At 39.7% G+C, this 27,827-nt stretch overlaps 1 protein-coding gene across 1 annotated transcript in view; it reads right to left on the bottom strand.

Moving 5' to 3' along the window:
• Positions 1–22,446: 22,446 nt before the first annotated feature.
• The window catches only part of LOC124805336 (RING finger protein 121), a 100,041-nt gene continuing 94,660 nt past the window's right edge, over positions 22,447–27,827 (bottom strand). Inside the window, exon 8 of the mRNA XM_047265856.1 lies at positions 22,447–24,210. Coding sequence (XP_047121812.1) covers positions 24,090–24,210 — 121 coding nt within the window. The 3' untranslated portion in view covers positions 22,447–24,089. The remainder of the gene's footprint in view (positions 24,211–27,827) is intronic.

Raw genomic sequence — 27,827 nt, 5'->3', positions numbered from 1 at the left:
AGGTAGTGGCGGTAATAGCTATAACTTTCAAATACAGTAGTTGATCATCATATCAACAGGATGAAGGCGCTCATATATTATTGTACCTCAGTGTAAAACAGCCAGTCAATAGGTACATATTCCTGTATTTTCTTTTCTTTCTTGAAGACTAGGCAAACTGGTGAATGTGGAGGATGGTGTTCTGTGCAATTGACACATGAAGATGGTAGTTCACAGGGACTACCTTTGTGGAGAGATCACACACAAATGTCACATTTTGGGTGCACTATGCAGAGGGATGACATAAAACCAAAGCTTAAGCTTCGGGATCACCTCACTGGTGGTGGGACGTAAGGTTTCATATCACACCTGTTATAACTTTTTCCCCTCCTTGCATGAACCATGTACTTTGCCGTTGGTGGGGAGGCTTTCGTGCATCAGCGATACAGATAGCGGTACCGTAGGTACAACCACAACGGATGGGTATCTGTTGAGATTCCAGACAAATGTGTGGTTCCTGAAGAGGGGCAGCAGTCTTTTCAGTAGTTGCATGTCAACAGTCTAGATGATTGACTGATCTGGTCTTGTAGCATTAACCAAATTGGCCTGGTTGTGCTGGTACTGTAAATAGCTAAAAGCAAGGGGAAACAACAGCCGTAATTTTTCCTGAGGGCCGCAGCTTTACTGTATGGTTAAATGATGATAGCGTCCTCTTGGGTAAAATATTCCGGAGGTAAAATAGTCCCCCATTCAGATCTCCAGGCGGAGACTACTAAGGTCGACGTCGTTATCAGGAGAAAGAAATCTTGGCATTCTAGGGATCTGAGCGTGGAATGTCAGATAGTGGGAATTAGTGAAGTTTGGTGGCAGGAGGAACAAGACTTCTGGTCAAGTGAATACATAGTTATAAATACAAAATCAAACAGGAATAATGCAGGAGTAGGTTTAATAATGAATAAAAAAAATAGGAGCATAGGCAAGCTACTATGGACAGCATAGTGAATGCATTAATGTAGCAAAGATAGACACAAAGCCCATGCCTACCACAGCAGTACTAGTTACGTGACAACTAGCTCCATAGATGATGAAGAGATTGAAGAAATGTATGATGAGATAAAAGACATTATTCAGATAGTGAAGGCAGATGAAAATTTAACAATCATGAGGGACTAGAGTTTGACTGTAGGAAAAGGAAGAGAAGGAAAAGTTGTAAGTGAATATGGATTGCGGGTAAGGAATGAAAGAGGAAGCCGCCTGGTAGAATTTTGCACAGAGCATAACTTTATCATAGCCAACACTTGCTTTAAGAATCATGAAAGAAGGTTGTATACATGGAAGAGGCCTGGAGACACTGGAAGGTTTCAGATAGATTATATACTGGTTAAGACAGAGATTTTGGAACCAGGTTTTAAATTTTAAGACATTTCCAGGGACAGATGTGGATTCTGATCACAATCTAGTGGTTATGAACTGTAGTTTAAAACTGAAGAAACACGAAAAGGTGGTAATTTAAGGAGATGGGACATGGATAAACTGAAAGAACCAGAGGTGTAGAGTATTTCAGAGTGGACATTAGGGAACAACTGACAAGAAAAGGGGAAAGAAATACAGCAGAAGAAGAATGGGCAGATTTGAGAGATGAAATAGTGAAGGCAGCAGAGGATCGAATACATAAAAAGATGAGGGCTACTAGAAATCCTTGGGTAATGAAGAGATACTGAATTTAATTGGTGAAAGGAGAAAATATAACAATACAGTAAATGAAAGCAGGCAAAAAGGAATACAAACGTCTTAGAAAAGGATCAACAGTGTGTGCAAGATGGCTAAGTAGGGATGTCTACAGGGCAAATGCACGGATGTAGAGGCATATCTTACTATGTGTAAAATAGATACAGCCTACAGGAAAATTAAAGAGACCTTTGGAGAAAAGAGAACCACTTGTATGAATATCAAGAGCCTAGATGGAAAACCAGTAGTAAGCAAAGGGAAGGCAGAAGGAGTATACAGAAGGCGATGTACTTGAGGGTAATATTATGGAAATGGAAGATGATGTAGATGAAGATGAAATGGGGGATATGATATTGCATGAAGAGTTTGTCAGAGCACTGAAAGATCTAAGTAGAAACAAGGCCCCAGCAGTAGACAACATTCCATTAGATCTACCGATAGACTTGGGAGAGCCAGCCCTGACAAAACTCTACTACCTGGTGAGCAAAATGTATGAGACATGCAAGATTAGATTAGATTAGTTTTTCGTTCCATAAATCCGTGCTGAGGAGATCCTCGTGGATGTGGAACATGTCAATTCTTTTTTTCTTTTATGAAAAGCTGAAATAACAATACTAATAGTATTAAAATATATACATCATTTGTTTCTATTAAAAAATTCGTCAATGGAGTAGAATAGTATGAATATATATACAATACATCATTTGTTTCTATTAAAAAATTCGTCAATGGAGTAGAAGGAGTTGGCCACTAGTAAGTCTTTCAGGCTCCTTTTAAACTGATCTTTATTTGTAACTAAATTTTTTATGTTTGCTGGCAAATTATTGAAGATGAGTTCCTGAGTAGTGGACGCCTTTTTGAACTAAAGTAAGTGCTTTTAAGTCCTTGTGCAGGTCATTTTTGTTCCTGGTATTGTATGTATGAACTGAGCTGTTTGTTGCAAAAAGAGATATATCATTTAGGACAACTTTCATTAAGGAGTAAATATACTGAGAGGCAGTAGTTAGTATACCCAGTTCTTTGAAGAGGTTTCTACGGGACGTCCGTGATTTTACTCCACAAATAATACGTATTACATGCTTTTGGACTCTGAAAACTTTTGTTTGACTTGAAGAGTTACCCCAAAATATTATACCATATGACATTATGGAATGAAAGTAGGCAAAGTATGCAAGCTTTTTCATTTTTATGTCGCCCACGTCTGCTAACACTCGAATTGCAAATACAGATTTGTTAAGGCGTTTCTGCAGTTCTGTGGTGTGCTCCTCCCAACTGAATTTATTATCAAGTTGTAATCCCAGGAATTTAAGACTGTCAACCTCTTTTATCTGCTCTTCTTCATACTTTATGCATATGCTGGGTGGAAACTTCTAACAGGTTCTGAATTGCATATAGTGAGTCTTTTCGAAGTTTAATGTCAGTGAGTTGGCTTTAAACCATTTATTAATATCCATGAAAATATCATTAGCAGATCTTTCTAGAATTACACTCGACACACTATTTATTGAAATACTTGTGTCATCTGCAAACAAAATGAACTCTGCTTCTGGCAGTGTAACTGATGAGAGATCATTAATGTACACAAGAAAAAGCAATGGCCCTAAGATGGATCCTTGTGGGACACCACATGTAATTTCTTCCCATTCTGATGATGACTGATGACTTACGACTTAAATCACTAGTCCCTTGCACTGACACCCTTTGTTTCCTGTTAGCGAGGTATGACTTGAACCATTTAGCAGCACTGCCCGTGACACCATAGAATTCTAATTTATTTAAAAGGATGTTGTGGTTCACACAATCGAAGGCCTTTGACAAATCACAGAAAATACGTGCTGCTTGTAACTTGTTATTTAATGAATTAAGTACATTTTCACTGTAGGTGTAAATAGCCTTCTCTATATCAGAATCCTTCAGAAATCCAAACTGTGTTCTTGATAATATGTTATTTGCGGTCAGATGGTTGAGAAGCTGCCTGTACATTACTTTTTCTAACGTTTTTGAGAATGCTGGCAAAAGTGAAATCAGTCTGTAGTTTGATGGTATCTCTTTATCCCCTTTCTTGAATAGAGGCTTAACATCTGCGTATTTTAGCCAGTCAGCAAATGTCCCAGTTATAATTGACTGGTTACACAAGTAACTCAGAATTGTACTAAACTCACAAGAACATGCCTTAATTAACTTTGTTGATATTTCATTGTAACCACTAGAATACTTTGTTTTTAAAGATTTTATTATGGAAGTTATTTCTTTTGGTGAAGTGCATGATATATTCATGTACCTGAAGCTATTTGTAAAGGCTAGTTTCAGATATTCGAGGGCATTATTTACTGATCCTGACAATCCCATTCTATCAGTAACGGATATAAAGTACTTGTTAAATAGATTTGCCACACTATGCCCATCGGTTACTAATGTGTCATCTATCCTTAGTGCTATTTGCTCCTGTTCCTTTCTGGTTCTATCAGTCTCTTCTTTCACTATATCCCATATTGTTTTTATTTTGTTCCCTGACATTGCTATCTTCTTCTCGTAGTGCATTTGTTTAGATGTCTGAATTACTTTTTTTAATATTTTACAGTATTCCTTGTATTTAGCTAAATCATCAGCAATGGAGCTATTCTTGGTCGACAGAATACATTCCTTGTATAATCCATGGTTTTATTATAGACTTCTGTTTAATTTGAGTAACTTTTAGAGGAAAACAGTTTTCAAATGTGGTACAGACTTGAAGAAGAACATAATAATTCCAATCCCAAAGAAAGCAAGGTCTGAAAATTACCGAACTATCAGTTTAATACGTCATGGCTGCAAAATACTAACACAAATTCTTTACAGATGAATGGAAGAACTAGTAGAAACTGATGTTGGGGAAGATTGGTTTGGATTCTGTAGAAATGTTGGAGCATGAGGCAATACTGGCCCTATGACTTATCTTAGAAGATAGATTAAGGAAAGGGAAACCTATGTTTCTAGCATTTGTAGACTTAGAGAAAGCTTTCGATAATTTTGACTGGAATACTCTCTTTCAAATTCTGAAGGTGGCAGGGATCAAATACCGGGAGCAAAAGGCTATTTACAATATGTACAGACACCACATGGAAGTCATAAGAGTCGAGGGGCACGAAAGGGAAGCAGTGGTAAGGAACGGAGTGAGACAGGGTTGTAGCCTATCTCCAATGTTATTCAATCTGTATATTGAGCAAGCAGTAAAGGAAAAAAAAAGAAAAATTTGATGTAGGAATTAAAATCCATGGAGAAGAATTAAAGCTTTGAGGTTTGCCGCTGACATTGTAATTCTGTCAGAGACAGCAAAGGACCTGGAAGAGCAGTTGAATGGAATGGACAGTGTCCTGAAAGAAGGATATAAATGAACATCAACAAAAGCAAAACGAGGATAATGGGATGTAGCTGAATTAAATCAGATGATGCTGAGGGAATTAGATTAGGAAGTGAGACACTTAAAGTAGTGGATGAGCTTTGCTATTTGGGGAGCAAAATAACTGCTGATGGTTGAAGTACAGAGGATATAAAATGTAGACTGGCAATGGCAAGGAAAGCGTTTCTGAAGAAGAGAAATCTGTTAACATCAAGTATAGATTTAAGTATTTGTATTTAGTGTAGCCATGTATGGAAGTGAGACATAGACAATAAATAGTTTAGACAAGAAGAGAATAGAAGCTTTCGAAATGTGGTGCTACAGAAGAATGCTCAAAATCAGATGGCCAGATCACGTAACTAATGAGGAGGTACTGAATAGAATTTGGGGGAAGAGAAATTTGTGGCACAACTTGACTAGAAGAAGGGATCGGTTGGTAGGACATGTTCTGAGGCATCAAGGGATCACCAATTTAGTATTGGAGGGCAGTGTGGAGGGTAAAAATTGTAGAGGGAGACCAAGAGATGAATACACTAAGCAGATTCAGAAGGATGTAGGCTGCAGTAGGTACTGGGAGATGAAGAAGCTTGCACAGGATAGAGTAGCATGGAGAGCTGCATCAAACCAGTCTCAGGACTGAAGACCACAACAACAACAACAGATAAAATGAACAATTTTACTGTAGTCATGTTTACTGGACTTCTCTAAGAAAGTATGAATTTATTGCACTTAGTTTTCTTGTTTCAATGAGTGCTATCACCTCCCGAAGTATTCAACTTTTATTTTTGAACACCCTGAATTTGACTGCAAATTGCACCTGTGTGATGTGCTCAATACATTGCAAGTGTCTCACAGTCAGAGGTAAGTGAATTTGAATGTGGACAAACTGCTTGTGCTCATACAGAGGGTGCTTCCGTAACTAAGGTAGTTGAAGTGTTTGGAGATTTCAAGTGGCACTGTATTGAAGATTTGTACCACATATACAGAATAGAAGCTTTCGAAATGTGGTATTACAGAAGAATGCTGAAGATTAGATGGGTAGATCACATAACTAATGAGGAGGTATTGAATAGGATTGGGGAGAAGTTTGTGACACAACTTGACTAGAAGAAGGGATCGGTTTGTAGGATACATTCTGAGGCATCAAGGGATCATCAGTTTAGTATTGGAGGGAACAGAGGGTAAGAATAATAGAGGAAGACCAAGGTATGAATACACTAAACAGATTCAGAAGGCTGTAGGTTGCAGTAGTTACTCGGAGATGAAGAAGCTTGCACAGGATAGAGTAGCATGGAGAGCTGCATCAGATCAGTCTCTGCACTGAACACAACAACAACAAAACTTTTTACAGGATACATTCCCTTCAAAGGTTAAGATAAAGGTGCCTTATGTGCTTGATAATCATTTGGACCTTTATGGATGCTTCAGACAAAATGTACACTTCACTGTTCAAGATTAGTTGTTCTTCCTCCTCTTATGGATTGTAAGACCATTCATTGGACGATATTCAAACTTTTGTGTTGTGCAATGGTCACTGGTATGTCACATAGACAGTAACGTGCCTGAGGAGCTGTAGACTGTGCAGCAGAGGAGGCTATAATCATTAGCAATCCATTGTGTGTTTTATCCAAAGACTCATCTACAAATTTATCTTCTTCATAAAAAATGACAGCTTTGTAGCATTAAAAAAATCTCTATCAGTTGGAGTACATGCTGAGTATTGGAGAAATTGTTTTGCTCACAGATGTCTAGCTGCTTCTCCTTCTTCTTCTTCCCCTGGAGTAGCTAGGATAAGAAAACAAAGAGGCTTGTAACTGTCCACACTGAAATGTCTAGACCTGTCTGCTGAAACATCCAGATCAGAACAACCATTGTTTTGGTTTGATGTGTTATATTTGTGAAACATCCTCCCTGATGCCACCCTCCACAGTAAAGGCCATGGCTGGAGTCCCAATGCGCCCAGGAATATGGGCATCTACTCCTTGGCATGTATGGGAACCCAGCAGTTCAGGTGCAGCAGTGTGATCCCTGTGTTGTCACAGAGATCAACTGAAAGCTTACTTAACTACTTCAACATGTGTGAAAGGCTACCTCGTTGGCTTTGAAGTGCATGCAAGAGTCTACACAGGTATTGTATGCAGATGACCTTTAACACTGCATTCAGCAGGTACTATTTTAAGATGTTCTTCTACAGCTGGTCCACACTATAGAAAAAAAAAATTGGAAAATGATGGTCAAACCTAGAAGTGGACCAAAAATTACTTCAGCAAAAAGATGATGTAAAGTAAATGACTGAATATTCTGAGAAAGGATACCACAACCTAGAGAAGAGCCAGGTTGACATCAAAGGCTGCCACCATGAGAAAGAAAGTAAGACAAGGAAGGATACTCAGGGATGAGAGATTGCAGCACAGGAAAGGAGACCGTTGCTGCAGCACCTTAGAGCACTGTGACTGCCACGTACTTATGCACTAATGTGTCTGTAAACATTCTGCCTGCACTATGTAACTACATTTTGCTTTGCTACTTTGAATATTGTTCAGCTGATTTACTAATTTGATGCTAGGTCACCATTCACATGTATACTTCTGTTAAAATTCTAAAACTGGTTTAGACATCACTATCCTACGGGATCCTTTCCACATATTAACCCTACCTTGTGATTATTATTTGTTTATTGCTCATTTCTTATTTTATTTTGCTAACGTCCACACTATTAAAAAGGCAACAGGATCAATTTTATGTTATGATTTGGGCTTAAAAGCAACACTATATGACCAACTCCTACTGATCCCAGTGGGCTTTACTGAAATATTAGGTCATGCATTGCCCACAGCAAACTGTTTGTCAGCTGAAATTGATCTGTGACTCATAATGCCGGAAGTTTGCCCCGTTGCAGAGTTTTATCCTCATATGCCTCCCAATCTCCCATGACATGCATCCATCAAGTAGCTGTTATGGAAGCACAAGCACAGTCACGCAGTTGGTTTATATATATATATCAAGCATGTACCATGACTGAGCTAGAAGTGAATCTGGCATAGTCAGAGGAAAAAGAAGTAGTTCATGATTCTGTTGTGAAACATGACAAAAGTAGCAGGATCGGAGGAATCAAAATAGTTTTATGTTAGAAATGGATGAAGTTCTGACTTTTGCCTCTAAGATTAAATGTCTGGAAACAGTAAGTGAGAACAATCCATCCAATGTGCAAAGATGAATTTCAAATTTTTAGTTGAAGGACTGTCACACAGTTCTCATGTGAAGAAGATATTTGTGAAAAGTTCCACAAAATAACAAAAGCAGGAAAAGGAGACTAGATGGATTGGTCTTGGAGGAGAGAGACGGAAACATGGCAAACTTCGCAAATTGGTACAATTCTACTCCTGTGACCTACTGAGCATGACGGACAGCATGCATAGTTATGGATACACATGCAACCTGCTCAGTTTTTGGATAGCACTGCAGCAAAGAGCGTTAGGTTGTTTGGTGATGGAGACCAGACAGCGAGGTCATCGGTATCATGGGATTAGGGAAGGAAGTTGGCCGTGCCCTTTCAAAGGAATCATCCCGGCATTTGCCTGGAGCAATTTAGGGAAATCACAGAAAACTTAAATCAGAATGGCCAGATGCGGGCTTGAACCGTCATTCCCCCAAATGTGAGTCCAGTGTGCTAGCTACTGCACCTCACTCGGTGCAAAAAAGACACCGGCAATATACAGGGTTGTGATTGTGGTTGAAATTGTCTGCAAAGTACTGGTTTTAAGATAACCTTTCACACTTTCAATATGAGAGGTACTATCCCTTTGTGGTGACTATTGACAGCTACACCATCAATAGCCATCCGTTCTTTGAGCTGGCTTCTTTGTTTCTAACTTAGTTGGTGGCCATATTGCTTACTTGTATGTACTTCATCTTATTCTGTTCCAAGTTATATGCAATAAAAGTGAACTTCAATCATAAGTGTGGATTTATTTTAATCTCCAATGGTTGTAGTGTGTGAATACCCGCAGTGGTGACACCATTTTTCTGACAATTTCGTTATTTCACTGTTCCATGCTGTTTCTCTACATGAGCCATGGATATAAACCATTACACCGCTTCAAAACCAACATTCTGTCAACACTGTTCACACCAGATATAATACAACTGTGTTTCTCTCTGCAACTGTGAACACAAAATCACTTTGTCTTGCTGCTGAACACTTCAGTGTGTGAACTTAACCCTTGTGACACAATGCCACCATGGTGGGAATGCCACGCCATGCTACTGACTCTGGATGCCACTCTCTCCTGCTATGATGGACCTACATTCACTTCCCCATAAGGACTTTCACTGATCAAACACTAACATTACTTGCTCCTGACATTCTGGCCAGCACAAGACCCTAGTTTCGCACAACCATGTCGTTCTGTCAAGTCTTTAGACCATATGCAGTTCTATTTTCAAACGGCTCTGGCTGTTGCATCTGCGCCATCCCTCCCCCTTTCTGTGGGTGTTGTGCCGACACTATCCGTCCCACACAGTCAATGAGACCTCAGGTGACACCACGCCTGGGATACCGCCACTGCACTTCACCGCAAAGATAGCTTCCGTGCCTCCACTAGGCACTCCTGTGGTGTGACACGAGCATGTCAGATGATTTCTGAAGTTGCCCCAATTACTCAAGGACAGCCCAAAGACTTGGTTTTCCCTGGTCAACAGTATTTTGGACATCCACAAAGACGATGCTAAATTCGTGTACCTCATCAGCCATTTGCATGGACACATTGACCTGATTAGTGACCTAATACTCTAGCCACCTGCCTTGCCTAAATATGCCAGCACTCCGGACATTATAACCGAGTGCCTATCTTGCTTGCTAGAGGACACATTTCTCATATCATACATGAAGAACAGCTGGGTGGCAAATCACTGTCACAGCCCTAGCACAAATTGTGTGTTCTCGTCAACCCTGAAGTGCTTGCGGTTGCGGCCCTATGGACACTGGATGGTGAAGTCACCTTGGGACTTGCGTCTAGAACTATTATCCCATGTCACTGAGCCTTTGGATGCCTCACTTCACCTCGCCAACCAAGCGTACCACATAATCCGTCGTCAGCAGCTCCTGCCCTCAGTGAGTTTCCCTGCATTGGACATTAGTTGGCAACAGTGCTTCAGCTGCGCCCTCCCCCTCTTGGCCATATGGCAGTGGGCACAGGAAATTGGGTGTGACACTAGGCAGCACGACACTGCCACCTCGGTACCAGCCATTAGCTCTACCGGCTCCTGACACCCACACTGCTCCCTCCACTGGGAAGTTAGCACCCAGCATAGTGCATCAGATGGTGCAAGTTACTCCCATCGCATCTTCCCGCTATGCTGAGGTTGATGTTTGGCGATACCGTGAAGGAACTGTTGACCTGTTTGCAGGGACATCCAAACACTCCACGCGGGCAGCTACAAGCCTCATCCTGCATTGCTACAGCAGGGCGCTGCCTCCAAGATCAATCACCATCCTGTGTCTTTACCACCCAGCAGACTTTTATGTGCTCGATCACACTGCTAATACGCTGTTCCCCGTCAACATGGGTGCCGACTCAAATGTCATCCCTCCCTTCACTGCCCTCCTAACCTTCTACAATCGTCAACTGTTCTACGAACAGCCAACAGCTCCAATATCTCACTGTCCACAGTGCCACTGATCTTTGGCTCCAGCTTATGTCCGATCTTCAATATGCTTGGGTCTTCCATATTGCTTATGTGGATGGCCCAGTCCTTAGGACTGATTTCCTCATACATTTCGATCTCCCACAGGACCTTCACACAGCTGCCTTCCTCACCACACTCTGGGCACACACATTGCTAATTCCTTACCCTCTGTCTGTACATCTGCAGCTCACTGTGACCTCATCTCTGCTTCCTCCGAGTGCTCTCGCTTGAGGCTTCTCTTTTCAGCTCCCTCGCTGATGTATTGACTCAATGCCAAGACTTTGTTGCATTACATGCCAACAACATCCCCATCAGCTGAGTGCCCAACCATCACCCAATCTGGCAGGTGCTCTCTGCATCTGATGGTACCTGCCTCAGGTTAACTACCACGGAAGTCCTCCCATCCATTATACAGCTAGATGCCTTACTGCTAAGAAACTACATCACACAAAGCTCAATGTGCAAGAACTCTTAGATGCTGCCAAAGCACACCTGTCTGATAGCATGTGGTTGTCCCCAATCCAAGTGGTTCCTAAGAAAGACGGTACCTTTCAATTATGTGTAGAATAGCATAAACTTAACAAACATACTATTAAGGACACCTATGTAGTACCACACATTGAAGATTGTGTCCAACAGCTCCACAGCATGCAGTTCTTCATTGTTATTGACTGTTGAAAGGCTTACCATCAGATTCTGATGCATGGAGACAATATTCCAAACACTGCCATTGTCACACATTGGGTCTATTTGAGTATTGCTTTATGCCCTATGGCCCAAAGAACATGCCCCAAATATGGCAGTGGTTTATCAGCTCCATACTGTTTTCATTACAATTTTCCTACCCTCATCTCCTCTAGCTCTGTTGAGAAACAAGAGCGACACTTATTGCAGGCGTTCATTGTTCTTCTGGACATTGGTGTACAGATCAACCACAAGCCACGACTTTCGCATGGCAATACCTTCATTTGCCACACCTGTCACACCCGTCTCCCACCCTCTAAAGGAGTCTAACCAACATCAAATCACACGGTTTTCACTAATGAACTGCCTATAACTGAAACTTATCATGATCTAAGATGGTTTCTTGGCAGTCTGAACTTTTCCCAGCATCATATCCCTCGTGTTGCTTCTTTCCAGGCGCCCCTGACAGATGCCCCAGTGGGTAAAAACACCTCTGTCACTGACTTGGTGCAATGGTCTGACAACATGATGCACGCATTCAATACAGCTCTCACTAATCCAGTCACTCCTGCACATCCAATCGCAGACAATCACATCTCCATCACTACAGACATGAGCAAATCTTCGATCGATGCTGTTCTGCAACAACATGTCAGTGGTACCTCACACTGACTTTCTTTTCCAAAAAACTTTGTTCCTCGCAATCCAAATGGTCAGCATTTGGCAGAGAACTGTTAGTGATCCATTAATTCTGCAACGACAGAGATGGGCAAGTGGTCAGTTTTTACCCAACACTGGCCACAATCATGGGTGCTATCCGCAACCTCACAGCTTTCTCCCCAGCCATTGCTGGCACATGGACCTTATATGTCAATATACCACCAATGTCTGCTACATTAGAGGTGGCAACACTGTTGTGGCTGACAAACTGTCGCGAGTGGACTCTATTTCCTCCTAACTCGACCTAAATGAACAGGCTTGCTTGTAAGCGTAGAACCCCGACATCCAGTGCTTATTACACGATGCCTATTCCTCTTTCCTCTTTGATCACTGAACCATGTCATTTCCCCTGTTCTACATTACCGCTTTTGTGTGACATGTTACAGGTACATCCAGTCTGGCGGTCTCTCCATCTCTTTGTCTTAAGGGGGGTAGGACATCAGAAATTAAAAAAAAAAATTAAAATTCGATTTTTTAAAAATATGCCTATTTTGTAGTGCACATCTTCCTGAACAGTTTGATGTATAAAACACATATATTTGAGAGATTATATGGCACGTTATTTGGTCTTAATTGCACCAAAATGCACTGCCACACCCCTATGCACAGCATTCTTCTGTCATACATAATTGTATTTCGCTCTGTAGAATTCGAATATTTATATTTGCAACACAGATTGTCATACATGAAACAAAGGACTATTGATATCAATACTTTCTCTGCTGCTATTGATGTCCATTGTTTTGATTGCTGATTTTGTTTGTTCTCTTGTTTCGAAAGGCTTGCAGTGTGCTGTTGTGAATTTCAAAACGCTTTTCATTTGTCTGTGTTGTTTTATGGTGTATTATCACACAAGATGTCTAGACTTCGTTGCTTCAACCGTAAACAATGTCACCAGGGCAACAGATACACAGTACAGGGTGCTACAACAAACGTTACACCAGTGGCAATAGACTGCAACCTATCAGAGCTGATAAGCAAACCACTGCCGAGTGCTTCAGGAAGGAAACTTGTTTTTGGTGCTAATGAAAATGAAGGTTGTGAATCTGAAGGTTCATGTAATATTATTGTTCAGGTTAACATAATGTCACAGTTAATACTGGACATTGTTATGTGCAAGCATTGCTTTGAAGTGCAAGGTGTTTCTGTAGTGGAAGATGAGAGTGCCAGGAAAGGCCTAGCTACGAACTTCTCTGTTATACACAGCAAATGCAACATTGGTGAGTCTTGCAGGATATCTGAAATCGTAAACAAAGATTACGATGTGTATTTGAGGGTTGCATATGGCATGCACTGGATTGTTAGGGGACAGAAGGCAGCAAGAACACTTTGTGCAGTGATGAATCTTCCACATCCTCCAGCAAAATTTGAGAGATACTATGGCTTACTGAGATTCAGAAGGATGTAGGTTGCAGTAGGTACTGGGAGATGAAGAAGCTTGCACAGGATAGAGTAGCATGGAGAGCTGCATCAAACCAGTCTCAGGACTGAAGACCACAACAACAACAACAACAACAACATGGCTTACTGCTTGGAGCTGTAAAAGAAGTTGCAGAATCATCAATGAAAACTGCTGCAGAAGAATCTATTATCAAAAATGGTGGTTACAGGAGCATAGTGGCTGCTTTTGATGGTACTTGACAAAAAAGAGGGCACACTTCACTGAATGGTGCTGTTACAACAACATGTGTTGACATTGGTAAAGTGCTAGATGTTGAAGTGTTGAGCAAATTTTGTCAAATAATTGTGTGACAGGGATTCCAGATCATGAATGTAATATGAACTATAAAGGCTCAAGTGAAGGCATGGAAGTTCATGGAGTTGTCAGCTTGTTTACCAGATCTGTTGCCTCACATGGCCTGTGATATGTGAAGTACCTTGGTTATGGTGATAGTAAAACTTTCCTTGAGGTTCAAAAATGTGCCCCATACGCAACTGAGACTATTGTGCAGAAGTTAGAATGTGGGACATGTACAGAAAAGACTTGGCATAGACTCAGAAGGCTCAGACAAGATTTGTCAGGAAAAAAATTATCTGATGGGAAGGGAATAAAACACAAGGGACTTGAAAAATATGAAGCAAGCATTTTGGGCCTTATACTTCCACAAAAGGTCCACAGACAATAATCCTATCCACAACTTGTGCCTAAAAGGAAGCGAATCATGGTGTGGCTACCAAAGGTCAATTGCTGGTGGTGAAGAATATCAACACAGGAATTCTCTACCAACTGATGTAATGAAAGCCATCAAACCTTTATTCATGGATTTTGCAAATGAAAACTTATTGAAGAAATGTCTTCATGGCAGTATCCAAAACCCAAATCCAAGTATTAACCAACAATTGCCAAAAACCATTTTTGTGGGAAGAAATGCACCTGCTATTGGCATTTACGATGCAGTTTCACATTTAAATGATGGTGTGCAAAGCAAGAAATATGTTTTAGAGAAAATGGGAATTAAGCCTGGAGTGAACTGTATCAAAGCTTTGTATGTGATAGACAGAGAACTTGTAGTGAAAGCAAATAAATCATTTTTGGAGGTGATAAAAATCAAGAAGAGTGCATCATAGGATTGTGAAAAGCAAGAAAACTGATTCAGAAAATGAAAAAGAACCGGCTTATGGGGATGGACAGTTCTAAAAGAATGCCACATACAAGCAGAAACTTTAACGGCCATTTTTCGGAAAACACAAATTTCTGTCCTTAGGTACATGTAACATCCAAAATAAATATCCTATTAAGCCGGCCACTGTGGCCGAGCGGTTCTAGGCGCTTCATGGAACTGAGCTGCTGCTACGGTTGCAGGTTCGAATCCTGCTTCAGGCATGGATGTGTTTGATGTCCTTAGGTTAGTTAGGTTTAAGTAGTTCTAAGTCTAGGGGACTGATGCCCTCAGATGTTAAGTCCCATAGTGCTTAGAGCCATTTTGAAATATCCTATTACTTTCAAACTTGGTATGCTTGTTAAACACAAACTCCTTAATCCAAAACTAGTATTTTCCAAATCTATTAAAAACTATGGTAAAAATAGAGATAATTAGCTATAAAATTTGAGTTTTTTTCTAAACACGAAGTTTAAAATGTAACAGCTCATTCATTTTTTCACAAATTACATAAATTCTACAGTTTCATACACCTGTAAGTATGGTTTGTACGCTGTGCAAAATTCATCGAAGAATCTCTCTTACTTAGGAAGAAAAATGTACCTATAGCAACAAATGCAGCCAATAGTAAGTGAAAAAAATGATGAAATTTCACATGTAAAACAATTATTTTATTGTTTTTGAACTTCCACTGCTATGAGTGTGAATCCTGGATCCTTCCTGGCCATGCTGACAAAGTTTCATGAATTTATTTGTAAAAGTATAGACAATGGAAATTAAAATGTCCTGTGGTGCCTCTCCTGCTCAAAGTCGGCCTGTTTGATGTCCTACCCCTTACGACTTTTTTGGGTTTACATGAGCTTGCACACCATAGTATCATTGCTACAAGCCGCCTGGTAACTGAGTGTTTGGTCTGGCCTGGAATTAATATACTATCACTCTAGGGCTCACGGTTGTTTATCCTGTCAACATAGTAAATTTAGCCATCATGTCCAACCTCCTCTAAGGCATTTTGAGATCCCAAAAGGCAGGTTTCACCACATCTGTTTCAACGTTGTCAGTCCTCTGATGGATTTAAGTACATCCTCTCCATGATCAACTGCATTGGTAGATGGTGGAAATTTAGCTACCTCTTACACAGACATTTTGACTGATCCAGTTGTGTGAGCCTTCATCAATACCTGGCTCTCTTGTTTTGGCTGTCCCTCCACCATCACAACTGATCAAGGGAGAGAGATCGAGAGTCTACTCTTTTCTGAGCTGTGCAATTTCTGCAGTGTCAACAAATTTCACATCACAGCCTGTCAACCTCAAAGCAAGGGTTTGGTCAAGCATTGACACTGCACACTGAAAGCTCCCCTGATATGTCATGCTGGACCCTGGGCTAAAGTGTTAGCTTGGGTGCTGCTTGGCATCCGCATTGCCTTCAAGCTGAAGTCAACTCCTCGTTGGCCGAGATCCTTTATGGCAAGCCCCTGGTACATCCAGCTATATTTGTTCAGGACTCCACTCCTCTTGCTCCATCCAAGCTCCCTATTTGCTATCAAGCATTCAGCTGTGTGTTCCCCAACCCTCCACTCTGCGACAACTCCATTCATATTGCCTTGTGGCCCCCTTACTCAGGACCACATAGCATACTTGGCTGAGCTGACAATACCATTGACATTTACCTCTACAGCAGACTGTTTCACTCAACGGGGTTAAACTGGCATGGTCACTAAATAAGGATCCTCTCTCACCCACCACTCTAGACGAGCTTCCCACAAGTGTTGACTCCCATCTGTGTGCCTACGTCTGCAGCCTTTCATATGCAAATACCCTAGTGCTTCCTCAAAATCGAGTGCTGCATGTGAAGTGTTCTGCCCCCCCCCCCCCCCCCCCCAAAATGCTCTCTTACCCTCACCTCCAAGAGTTGAGGTTTCTGTGACTGCTCCCCTCCCCCTCTGAGTACACCTTCCACTACAACTGCCATGAGTGAAGTGCTTCCTCCTCTTGTGCCTTCTACTACATTGCCACCTCCCACCTCTTTCAGTTTCATCACTTTCTGTGTTGATGTTTAATTGTATTGTATTGAGGATCTGTCTCTCCACCTGTGCAATGGCACACTCTTCGCACTTTATGAGCCCCCATACTCCCTTGATGACCCAACCACCCGCCAGTCTTGCTACTCCCTATCTACCAGCTTCACACTAGTGGTGGTGATGACATAATCTCTGCATCCATCAACTCCAATGGCTGCCTTACAGTCTCTATTCCTCTCAACCAGCAACCCTCTCTGGCTTGAGATCAGCTGATTCCCTTGTTCCACGCAGGTCACCAACTTCATCTGCCACAACATCTGCTACAACACCGTATCGCCTCCTCCATCAGCAATGAGCCGTCACTCTCCACAAGAAATGGTCCACCCACAACTCCTATCAGGGCCAGTCATAGCAAGAGTCAAGAATCATCAAGCTCTGTAATGACTTCCTGACTGACTACCATCTCCTACGGTCGTCCAGCACATCTATGCTTCTCGTCCTCTACTGTGCCACGCACTGTGGGTGGGGAGGGGGGGGGGAGGGGGGGGGGGGGGGGAGGGTGTGTGTGTGTCTGTGGTGGCTACTGACGGTCATATCATTGACAGCCATCCATTCTCTGAGCTAGCTCCTTTGACTCTAATTTAATCAGTGGGCATATTGTTTCTTGTTATTCTGTTCCGAGTTACATATAATAAAATTGTACTTCAATCACAAGTGTGGATTCATTCCGTTCTCCACCAGGTGTAGTGTGTGAATACCCAGATCTTCATGAGTTCCCCAGCAATTACATTAAATGATTCTAATGTGCAATGGTTATTATTGACGATACGAAAGTTCAGGGGATGGGGTGAGGGGTTGCAATTAAAGAAAATAGTGATTAAACCAGGAAAAATAAAATTTATATCCGAAAGTTTGTTCCACAATTAGGAGTAAGTAATATTTATATTTTTCAGTGTAAGTTCATGCAGCATCAACCTGTGTCAATCAGGAGTGCATTGTAAATATTTTGGTGACTATAATGGTTTTTGTTTATACAAGTTGTATGATTAATAATAACATAAATGAAAATTATATTTCCTTGGCTGATATATTCACATTTGTTGTGCATGTGAGATGATAGTGATAATCTGTGCACATCTGGAGAATAAGGTGGTGTGCTTTCAAGTTTGTACGGTTTTGTTGTTTTGCACAGAGAGAGAGAGAGAGAGAGAGAGAGAGAGAGAGAGAGAGAGAGGGGGGCACACAGGGGGATTCGAAATTTTGTGTTCTCTCTGCGATTAATTTCTTCTGTTATAAGAGGATGGTAATTCATCGTGATTTGAGACAATCTTAGATTATGACAGAAACACAACCTTATACATTAATGAGGCTACATTATTTTAGAGGATCTTCTATTTTACTGTCAGTGTTATATATTGCTGTACTTTAATGTTCCTCTCTGTTTGTCAGCTTTTGTCTGTGTTATTTTGTAATTTAGAAATGTATGCCAAATGTTCATTTTGACAGCTGATGGAAATAGCATGGTATGGCACTTGGGGAGGCTATATAATCATGGTGACTACTTTGTTCGAGTTTCAGGTCTGGCTCTTACACCAACCAGTATTCAACAGGTGCCTTCATGGAAATTTTGTAAAATCAGGTTAAAAGTGGTTTCGGTAGATGTCAATACCAAATATAGGTCTGCTGTTACTGGTAGGGGGAGCTTGGATGAATGAATATCCCATTGGACACACCAAGCATTCTGCATCTTCATTAATGACCGGCTAACAGGCCTCAAAGTGTAACATATCATACGTGTCGCTTTGAACACAAAAAAAAAATCACACAGTTGATTGTAAACCCTGAAGAAAGGAAAAGAGGCAAGTCAGGCAGCATCAGGATAAGGAATGTTAGTGGCAGTTCAGAGTTTCTCAGATGAACTTTGCAATTTTATTGGACACTCAGACTATTTCATGGGAAATACTCGGCTATAGTAACACTTGACCTGCTGCTGTGACTTTCGAAGTCAAATGTATGGCAGTTTAACCCAAACTGGTGTAATTCAGTGACAATTGTATATTAAATCAGGAAATAATAGTTAATTGACAGAGGAGCTGATCGAAGAAAAGGACATAGTCAGTTTCGTTACGGTTTGAATAAATGAAATGGTTGCCATGGAAACTGAAGTGTATGAACTTGGTGCATCTTCCTGACATGAGTATCTTTGACCTGTGAGCTAAGAATTTTCCTTTCTTGAGACTGCCAATTGGAGGCTAAAGAAAGCTTGTTAGCACTGTATGTTTCCAATACAGTGGTCAGATTCTGAAATTTCTCTGAAGGGTATTGGCTTCCTACACGGTTGTCAATAGTTGTGGCTTTTTAAATTTGTCTCGGATGTCAAATTTGAAATTGGCGATCCTTTTAAGCAAAAGTGTGTTGTTAAAATTGGTAGTGTCAGTTTTCTCAAGACTGTGTTTCCCTTTTATAAAGTAATGGGGTTGCAGCATTTTGCAGGACATGCTGCAAAGTGTTCAAATTGTACCTTTGTAACAGGGAAGAAAGAATGTACATACAAAAGAGCCTTTTCTTAAGCCATCAGTCACTATCCAAATGAGAACAAAGTATGTTTAGTGTCCCAAAAGGTTTGATATTATGGCTCTTACATTTTCTTGTGTATACTCGTGACATTTAATCCGTAACATTAACAGATACCAATTTTATTTTGTTTGCGTATGATACAAACGTTGGAGTAAATAGTAAATCAAGAGCAGTGTTAAACAATGCTTTCAATGCAATTATCATGGTCATTAATACATGTTTCTAGCCGTTCTTTGTCACTAAACTTTAAAAAACAGACTTCAAAACTTTTAAGAGGTTTCCACTGAGGACGATCTAAATATAAGAAGCAGACAAAAGGAGTCAAAAGTGTTAAATTTTTGGGATTATAATTTTATAATATATTTAGTTGGGAGGTGCATAACACAGAACTCCTGAAGAACTCTTTGTTATCAATATTGTTTGCAATGGGGGTGCTGCCATACATACAATGAGGTGACAAAAGTCACAAGATACCTCCTAATATAGTAGTAACCTAATATATGTAACCGAACACAACCATTTCCAGTCAAGGATCAATTCAGTTGGAACGGACGACCCAGTCCATTCCACGAAAACCCACCCACGTCATTATGGACCCACGACACCAGCTTGCACAGTACCCTTTTGACAATTGGATCCATGGCTTCATGCGGTCTGTACCTCACTTATAGCCTACCTCAGCTCTTACCAACTGAAATTGGAACTCATCTCACCAGGCCATGGTTTTCCAGGTGTCTAGAGTAAAAATACAAACACAATCAATATGGTCACAAGCTCACAAGAGGCGCTGCAGGGTACCGCATGCTGTTAGCAAAGGCACTCGTGTTGGTTGCCTGCTGCCAAAGCCCATTAATACCAAATTTCACCACAATGTCCTAACAGATATGTTCGCTGTCTGTGATGAGAGGTAATGACTGAAATTTGGTATTCTCGGCACACTCTTGGCACTGCGGAACTCGTAATACTGAATTCCCAAACGATTTCTGAAATGGAATTTCCCATGCATCTAGATCCAATTACCATTTCATGGTCAAAGTCTCTTAATTCCTGTTGTGTGGCCATAATCACATCGGGCATCTTTTCACATGAATCACCTGAGTACAAATGACGTCTCCAACAATGCACTGCCCTTTTATACCTCATATAAGCAATATTATCACCAACTGTAAATGTGCATATTGCTATCCCATAACTTTTTCATCTCAGTGTAAGTGATATAAATCCTCGAGTCAAGCTAAAGTTCTTAAGAGTTGTAAAGCGTGTAACACAAATTACTCGTGGTATGAATGCAAGAATATCCTGCAGACGCCTGTTCAAGGTATTAGTAATAAGAACTGCATACCAGTACATTTATTTCTTAATGAAATTTGTCATAAATAGTATATTTTTTCTTTTAAAACCAACAGCTCAATTTATCGAATCAATACTAAAAGTAGAAAGAATAATTTACTTAAAAATTTAAAGTCACTTACTTTAGTCCAGAAAGGTGTGCCTTATCTAAGAACAGACATTTCACGTAACACCTCAGTGACCATAAAAAGTATAGCTAGTGTTAAAAGGACGATTTAAGAGAAGCCTAAAGGATTTATTAGCCTCCTCCTATTCCACTGGTGAATTTCTTAGTAGAACCAAATGATGACAATATCATAAATAATATTACATAACGAGTTACATAAAATCTGATTCTGCAAATCTCTAGTGCAGCAATGCAATGTGTGTAAGTGTTGTAAGCTGTTATCTGTCTAATGATCTGTGGTTACAGTAACTTAAGAATTAACTCCTACACTTCAGTGTATACAGGGTGTTACAAAACTTTCAGGAAACATTCCTCACACACAAAGAAAGAAAATATGTTATGTGGACATGTGTCTGGAAATGCTTACTTTCCATGTTAGAGCTCATTTTAGTTTCCCATCATGGGATTTTCTTGTGTGTGACAGGCAAAGTCCTCTTTGAAACAGAGTGAGGTGGCACAGTGGTTAGCACACTGGACTTGCATTTGGGAGGACGAAGGTTAAAACCTGCGTCCAGCCATCCTGATTTAGGTTTTCTGTGATTTCTCTAAATAGTTCCAGGCAAATGGTTCCTTTGAAAGGGCACGGCCAAATTCCTTCCCTGCTCCGGTGGGACCAATGACCTTGCTCTTTGGTCCCCTCCCCAAAATCAACCAATTAGTCCTCTTCGAATCTGAGGGTGCGGCACATCCATGGAGCACCACAGTCACCTCTCCTTGTTGCAAACATACCAGTTTCTCGCAGTAGTTGTTGTAGTTAGACAAAAATGGTACATGATGTTATAATCACAATGGGGCAGAAGACTATGTCCTCTTCTCAGTTGGCATGTATATTGTGAAGGAGGAGATTTGAAAGTGATCTAATCTTTCAATTTATTTTACACCACAGACAAGGGTTCTTTATCAAAACTTTATCTACTACAGCCCCTCTACAGCCCCCACAACCTGTACAGGAATTGTGGAACATCCTATAAACCTAGTCCATAGGAAACTGCATTACTGTTGCGCCTTTCTGCTTTATTTTACCCACATTTTCAGTCTTGTTTCTTTATAACTCTCCAGGCATTTGCCTCATTTTCCCTGTGTCAATGCCTACAAAGATGCATCTCAGTTTCCTCTCATCTTCTTTCCTCTGTACACCTCATATGTCATTCTATATCATCTGAAGTCAAAGTAGTTTCACCAGGTCTGAAGCTACAAGGATCAGATACTTTAAAACTGTGGAAAAAGTAAGCACGCCTGTCCTAAACTTCCTCACAGTCGGAGAAGCCACTGTTCATTTTATGAAACTGACCATTTTTAAAAATTTTTAATCACTGCCAGAACTATTTTCCTAAAAAGTGTGTAAAAAGATGTACACATTTACCAAATCATTTGTGTAACCAATGTACTTTTTCATGTTATTACAGGATAATTCATTTATTATGTATAAAACTAATTCAATTTTTGCTTGGCACTTATATGCAATATTACTGAATCACACTGGCAGTAAGATGTCAATTCAATTTAACTCTCTTCTAAAGAGAATGAAATGGGATGCACAACAGTTCACCAAAATAACTATAAATATAAAAGCTTTAATATGCATTGATACATTCAAATACTATATAAGGCAGGTACTCAGTAACAATCTGAGAACACAGTACATATGACAGAACCTGAATAGTTTGGACGGTTGAAGTCAAACATCTTAAAACTTTACAAAACTGAAATTCACTTATAATCACTCTGCACCAGCAATCAGTAGTAATATTCCTGGAGAAAAATGCCCACTACCTTTATTCACAGTAATTAACAAAGTACAGAAATGGGGAGGGAGGGAGGGAGGGAGGGAGGGGGAGAGGGAGGAGAGAGAGAGAGAGAGAGAAATACGGGAATAAACAACAGATGGGGGGATGGGACAATGGGACAAACAACAGTTTGGAAGAGGGGTAGACAAACAATAAATAAGGGGAGAGGCAGTACGTAGCGGAACAAAAGTTTTATGCTAATGTTTGAAGCATGTTTTTATATTCTTAAATGTGTGTTTACATACTTAAGCTTCCAGTTTTCACAAAAATTTTGGAGACCTCGTGACCAGATTTGTGAAAATTTATCATAATTTTTTCTTTTTATTACAGCAGCCAGTTTTCTGATGACCAGAGATATGATGCTTTTTTTTGTATCATGTATTCGATGGTAGTTTCATATTCTTCCTTCTGCACAAATTTTAAGTTTATTTTTGTGAGTTATTATTCATGTAACTACAAGGAAAATAGTTACCAAATTTTTGGTATCTGAGCAGTGTTACAATTAATTTAATGTACGGGTGCTGAAGATATATAAAAAAGTGATCTTTGAAAATCTGACTAGAAGTCTTTTTATTTCAGCAGTCTGTATATAAAGATAAGTATAGATTAACATCAACAGTATTTGTTAAGTCAGTGTAAACGAAGTATCGTAATAACTGATTCAAAGCATATTTCATTTAAAAATGTTTTCACATTCATTTGACTGTTCCCTTTCCCAATTCTCTCCTATACTGGTAGCTGCCCACTAAAGAGGAAAAACTTTATTATATAATCTCATTTTTTTTTTTTTTTTTTTTTTTTTTTCATTTTCCCACATGACGAAAGTGCATTCCACTTACGAAAATGCTGAATTCATCCAAATTATTCAGACTGTCATACACTTCTTTATTACAGGTTCTTATAAAGCATCTATATTTAATAGTTTACAATGGAATCAGAAGTCAATAATTAATGGTAAACAACATAAAACTTTCAGCATCTCATATGTTGCATATACACATGGAATCTGAACCACTGAAAGACAGCGTGTACAAAAAAAATGAACATAAAATGGGCAAATTAAAACTGAAACAATTACAGACATTCTCTCTCTCTCTCTCTCTCTCTCTCTCTCTCTCTCTCTCTCTCTCTCTCTCTGTCCCCTCTCACTCATGAAGTACTATTTGTAGATTTTATTGGTACTGGTATGTAAAAAATAGATGTTTATAGCACACTGCTCAAAATTTCCCATTGTACACATTCGTACATGTCCTTAGGCACAAAGTAATAAATGGGGAAACGCAACCTTGGAAGATCATGGAAATTGGACAGAACTTCCAAGAAACAGCACTATCACACCATACACAAAACAAATCTATTACAATGGACAATTTGTAATGAAACAAATAAAACAACATGCAAAATATGCAATCACTCAAGTCCCAACGTCCAATTGATCCCCTGCACAAGGAACAAAATTAGTGGTTGCCATGCAACCAGCCATCTCAGCCAGTCGAGTAGCTGTCCATAGAGAACATGGGGTCTTTCCCATCTAATTTTTGTTAAGGATTAGTACATGTAATTAGACAGTATTGGAAACTGTAGTATCACCTCTCAATAAAAGTAAATTTGTTTTTCTCTTATATTGTATTGTTAGCGGACTTACAAGATTACTGTTACCACACTCCATATGAAAAGAGAAGATTCCTAAAACTTCACAAGACTTTTGCCAGCTTTCAGTCGTGTAGTGCAAATGGCTGCCACTAATACTGACTAAAAACCACAGTCACCTAGAACTGTGGCAACACTGAGGCACTGCTGTTGAAATGTGAACATCATTTTCTACAATTAGTCATAGCAGACATATACAGCCATTGCCCAAAGACAATGGTAACTATCTCAAATATTTTAGGATGGACGTACTATAATCATAGTATACTGACACTTCACTTTTTTTAACAATTAGCATGTGGCTGACTTAATATTATGGCGCTTGCAGGAAAGGGAAAGTGCAGTGGACGTAATACTACGTCGCACCAGCTACAATTATTTTCCTCAGTACTGAATGTATATTTATGATACCTGCAGAGTCTGTGTGGCCTACAGATGTTGTAGTCTCCACTGTAACTGCTAGTTGGCAGTAATGGCTTCACTGGAAAATTTCTTCCTTACTGAAACCTATGTTAAAGTAGGCTTCACCTGAAATTCGAGTTTTCTCTGTTTTGTGTGTTGTTGTGTTGATTTTGTGTACAAAATGTGAGAGAAGAAACATTTAGAGCAAATGATTTATGAAGTACTTGATGAGTCTACAGACGAAAAAAATGGAGTATTTTACAACAATCTAGATTATACATCATCTGAAAATAGTGGTAAGTCAAGATTTGTTTGACGCTGACTTGCTGCATACATTTATCATATTATTTTCACAGATTTTGTTCTTATGAATTTTTCTCCTACAGATATGCCAGGAAATGAATCTGAGCATGATTAATCTTCTACAACTACACCTATTCAGAGTAGAAAGTAGATATAAAAGTGACTCTGATGACGTCTGGACCAATGACTTCGTTGTGACAAGAAGGTTCTGTGAAAGTGAGCGCAATGGTGCTGATACTTCTGCGGCATTTCAGTAGACAGTCAATTCTGATGAATGTATGGTCTTATTTGGCTTTTAATTAATATGCCGCAATTCATAATTTATGTTAGATATAAGTTTCTTTAAATTTAAAGCATGCTGCATCAAGACCACTACAAATAATTACACTATTGATCTGGTGCTTAGGGTATTTATGTTATTGTATTATAAATTTATGTCTTATAAATTTGGGCACTACTTCTTAACATATATGGCACGCCAACATTTTATGAAGTGGAGGTGTGTTAGTTAACGAGCATTGTGCTCTTATTTAAATATATGGCCGAAAGAGTCAGCCTACAGGAATTGTGAAACGAACCCTGTCGTCGAGGACCGTGTGCCACAAAGGGCGCAGATTCACCTCCGTCCCACATCGCGTAGGTTAAGTCACTGTCAGTATCAGTATCATGCAGATCCCTTCAGCACCAGGACACAAGCAGACTCCTGCAAATTTTTCTTGGTGCTATTGATGTATATACAAAAGCATCATGTCCCTCTCTGTGTACTTCTTCCCTGTGACACTGCTTATGGTGAAATAAATTAGTTTCAATTTAGTGCAGTAAATATATGTGCATACTTCCTCCACTGGCTGGCATTTTACCCGTTTTGGTCACAAGGAGTAGAATTTTATGAGACCAATTTCTTAATTTGTGTTCTCTTTTCTCATTAGGAGGTATGGTTCTCTTATTGATCTTGTCATGTATCTTTTTACATTTTTTACTTACACCATTTTCACTAACAGAAATAACATCAGCCTGAATAGAATTTTGCCTGCTGCAGCCTTTGCCATCATCATCATCATCATCATCATCATTTGAGAGCAACATTAAGTGTATAATCTTGCATCTTGCAGTAGGAATCTGGGAAAACCCAAATACATTTTTCATTCTTTATTTTACAAGCTTTTTGAAACCAAATAATGTGAGGAAGTCGGTATGTATTTCTATATTTTCTGCTTGGAGTAGCTATCTCGTATCAGTGTCAGTAATCGTACTTTCTCAGTATAGGTGGCTTCCAAGATAGCAATGTTTAGGTTTTGAAACTACTACATGCTTCACAAAGTTTTGAAGATGTTGCTTGTGTAAAATATATTTCAAGTTCTTCCACTTTTCTTTGTACATACCATTTCCTTCAATTTCTGCACCAAGTGCATCTGCATTACACATTTCACGAAGTTTTGAAGATGTTGCTTGTGTAAAATTTATTTCAAGTTCTTCCACTTTTCTTTGTACATACCATCCTTCTTGTGCTTATCATCTTGTCTGGGTATTTAAGGCAGGATATATTACAGGCTACAACAGAAATGCTAACATTCAAAGCATAAACAACTTCACACCCAGTAATATAGACATCTGCACTGTCTTCTTCAGTTTCACTCTCTGATTACGGTGATTGTTTAGGTATGTTATCACTATATTTATTGTTGTAGCGAGTATGGCATTTCTTGCACAGTGGATGTGGTGGTAACGCAGTTACTTGTGGACCAAGATATTTCTGCAATGCCCCTGACAGATTTCCAAAAACTGTGAATTGTTTTTCACTCTTCTTAAACACCACCTTCTTGTGCCCTTCTTCATGGCCCACACACCTAACCCTTTTACTTTAGTATTTCCTCACTGACACTGTATCTAACAAAAAGTTCAAACTAAACACAAAACTCTATGCAGAATGATTTACGGGCTAGTTCTTATTCGATTATTAAAAACATAAAAAGGCTGGAAAGAGTGCTGCCAACAAGTTTATTACACACTAGAAATTCAATGACTGACATACGCAGAATGTTGAAAAGTTTCTAACACTTCACACAGACAAATTTTGCCAACTTTGATTGCAATAACTGTTGTTGTTGTTGTTGTCGGTCTTCAGTCCTGAGACTGGTTTGATGCAGCTCTCCATGCTACTCTATCCTGTGCAAGCTTTTTCATCTCCCAGTACCTACTGCAACCTACATCCTTCTGAATCTGCTTGGTGTATTCATCTCTTGGTCTCCCTCTACGATTTTTACCCTCCACGCTGCCCTCCAATACTAAATTGGTGATCCCTTGATGCCTCAGAACATGTCCTACCAACCGATCCCTTCTTCTGGTCAAGTTGTGCCACAAACTTCTCTTCTCCCCAATCCTATTCAATACTTCCTCATTAGTTATGTGATCTACCCATCTAATCTTCAGCATTCTTCTATAGCACCACATTTCGAAAGCTTCTATTCTCTTCTTGTCCAAACTATTTATTGTCAATGTTTCACTTCCATACATGGCTACACTCCACACGAATACTTTCAGAAATGACTTCCTGACACTTAAATCAATACTGGATGTTAACAAATTTCTCTTCTTCAGGAACGCTTTCCTTGCCATTGCCAGCCTACATTTTATATCCTCTCTACTTCGACCATCATCAGTTATTTTGCTCCCCAAATAGCAAAACTCCTTAACTACTTTAAGTGCCTCATTTCCTAATCTAATTCCCTCAGCATCTATTAACACATTAACCAAACACTATATAGTGCAACTTTGATAACTTTTGTGATGAGG

The sequence above is a fragment of the Schistocerca piceifrons genome, chromosome 7, assembly GCF_021461385.2.
Source record: "Schistocerca piceifrons isolate TAMUIC-IGC-003096 chromosome 7, iqSchPice1.1, whole genome shotgun sequence".
NCBI lineage: Eukaryota > Metazoa > Arthropoda > Insecta > Orthoptera > Acrididae > Schistocerca > Schistocerca piceifrons.
Note: the sequence above shows the minus strand (reverse complement) of the source record. Positions and strands in the feature narration are given on the sequence as shown.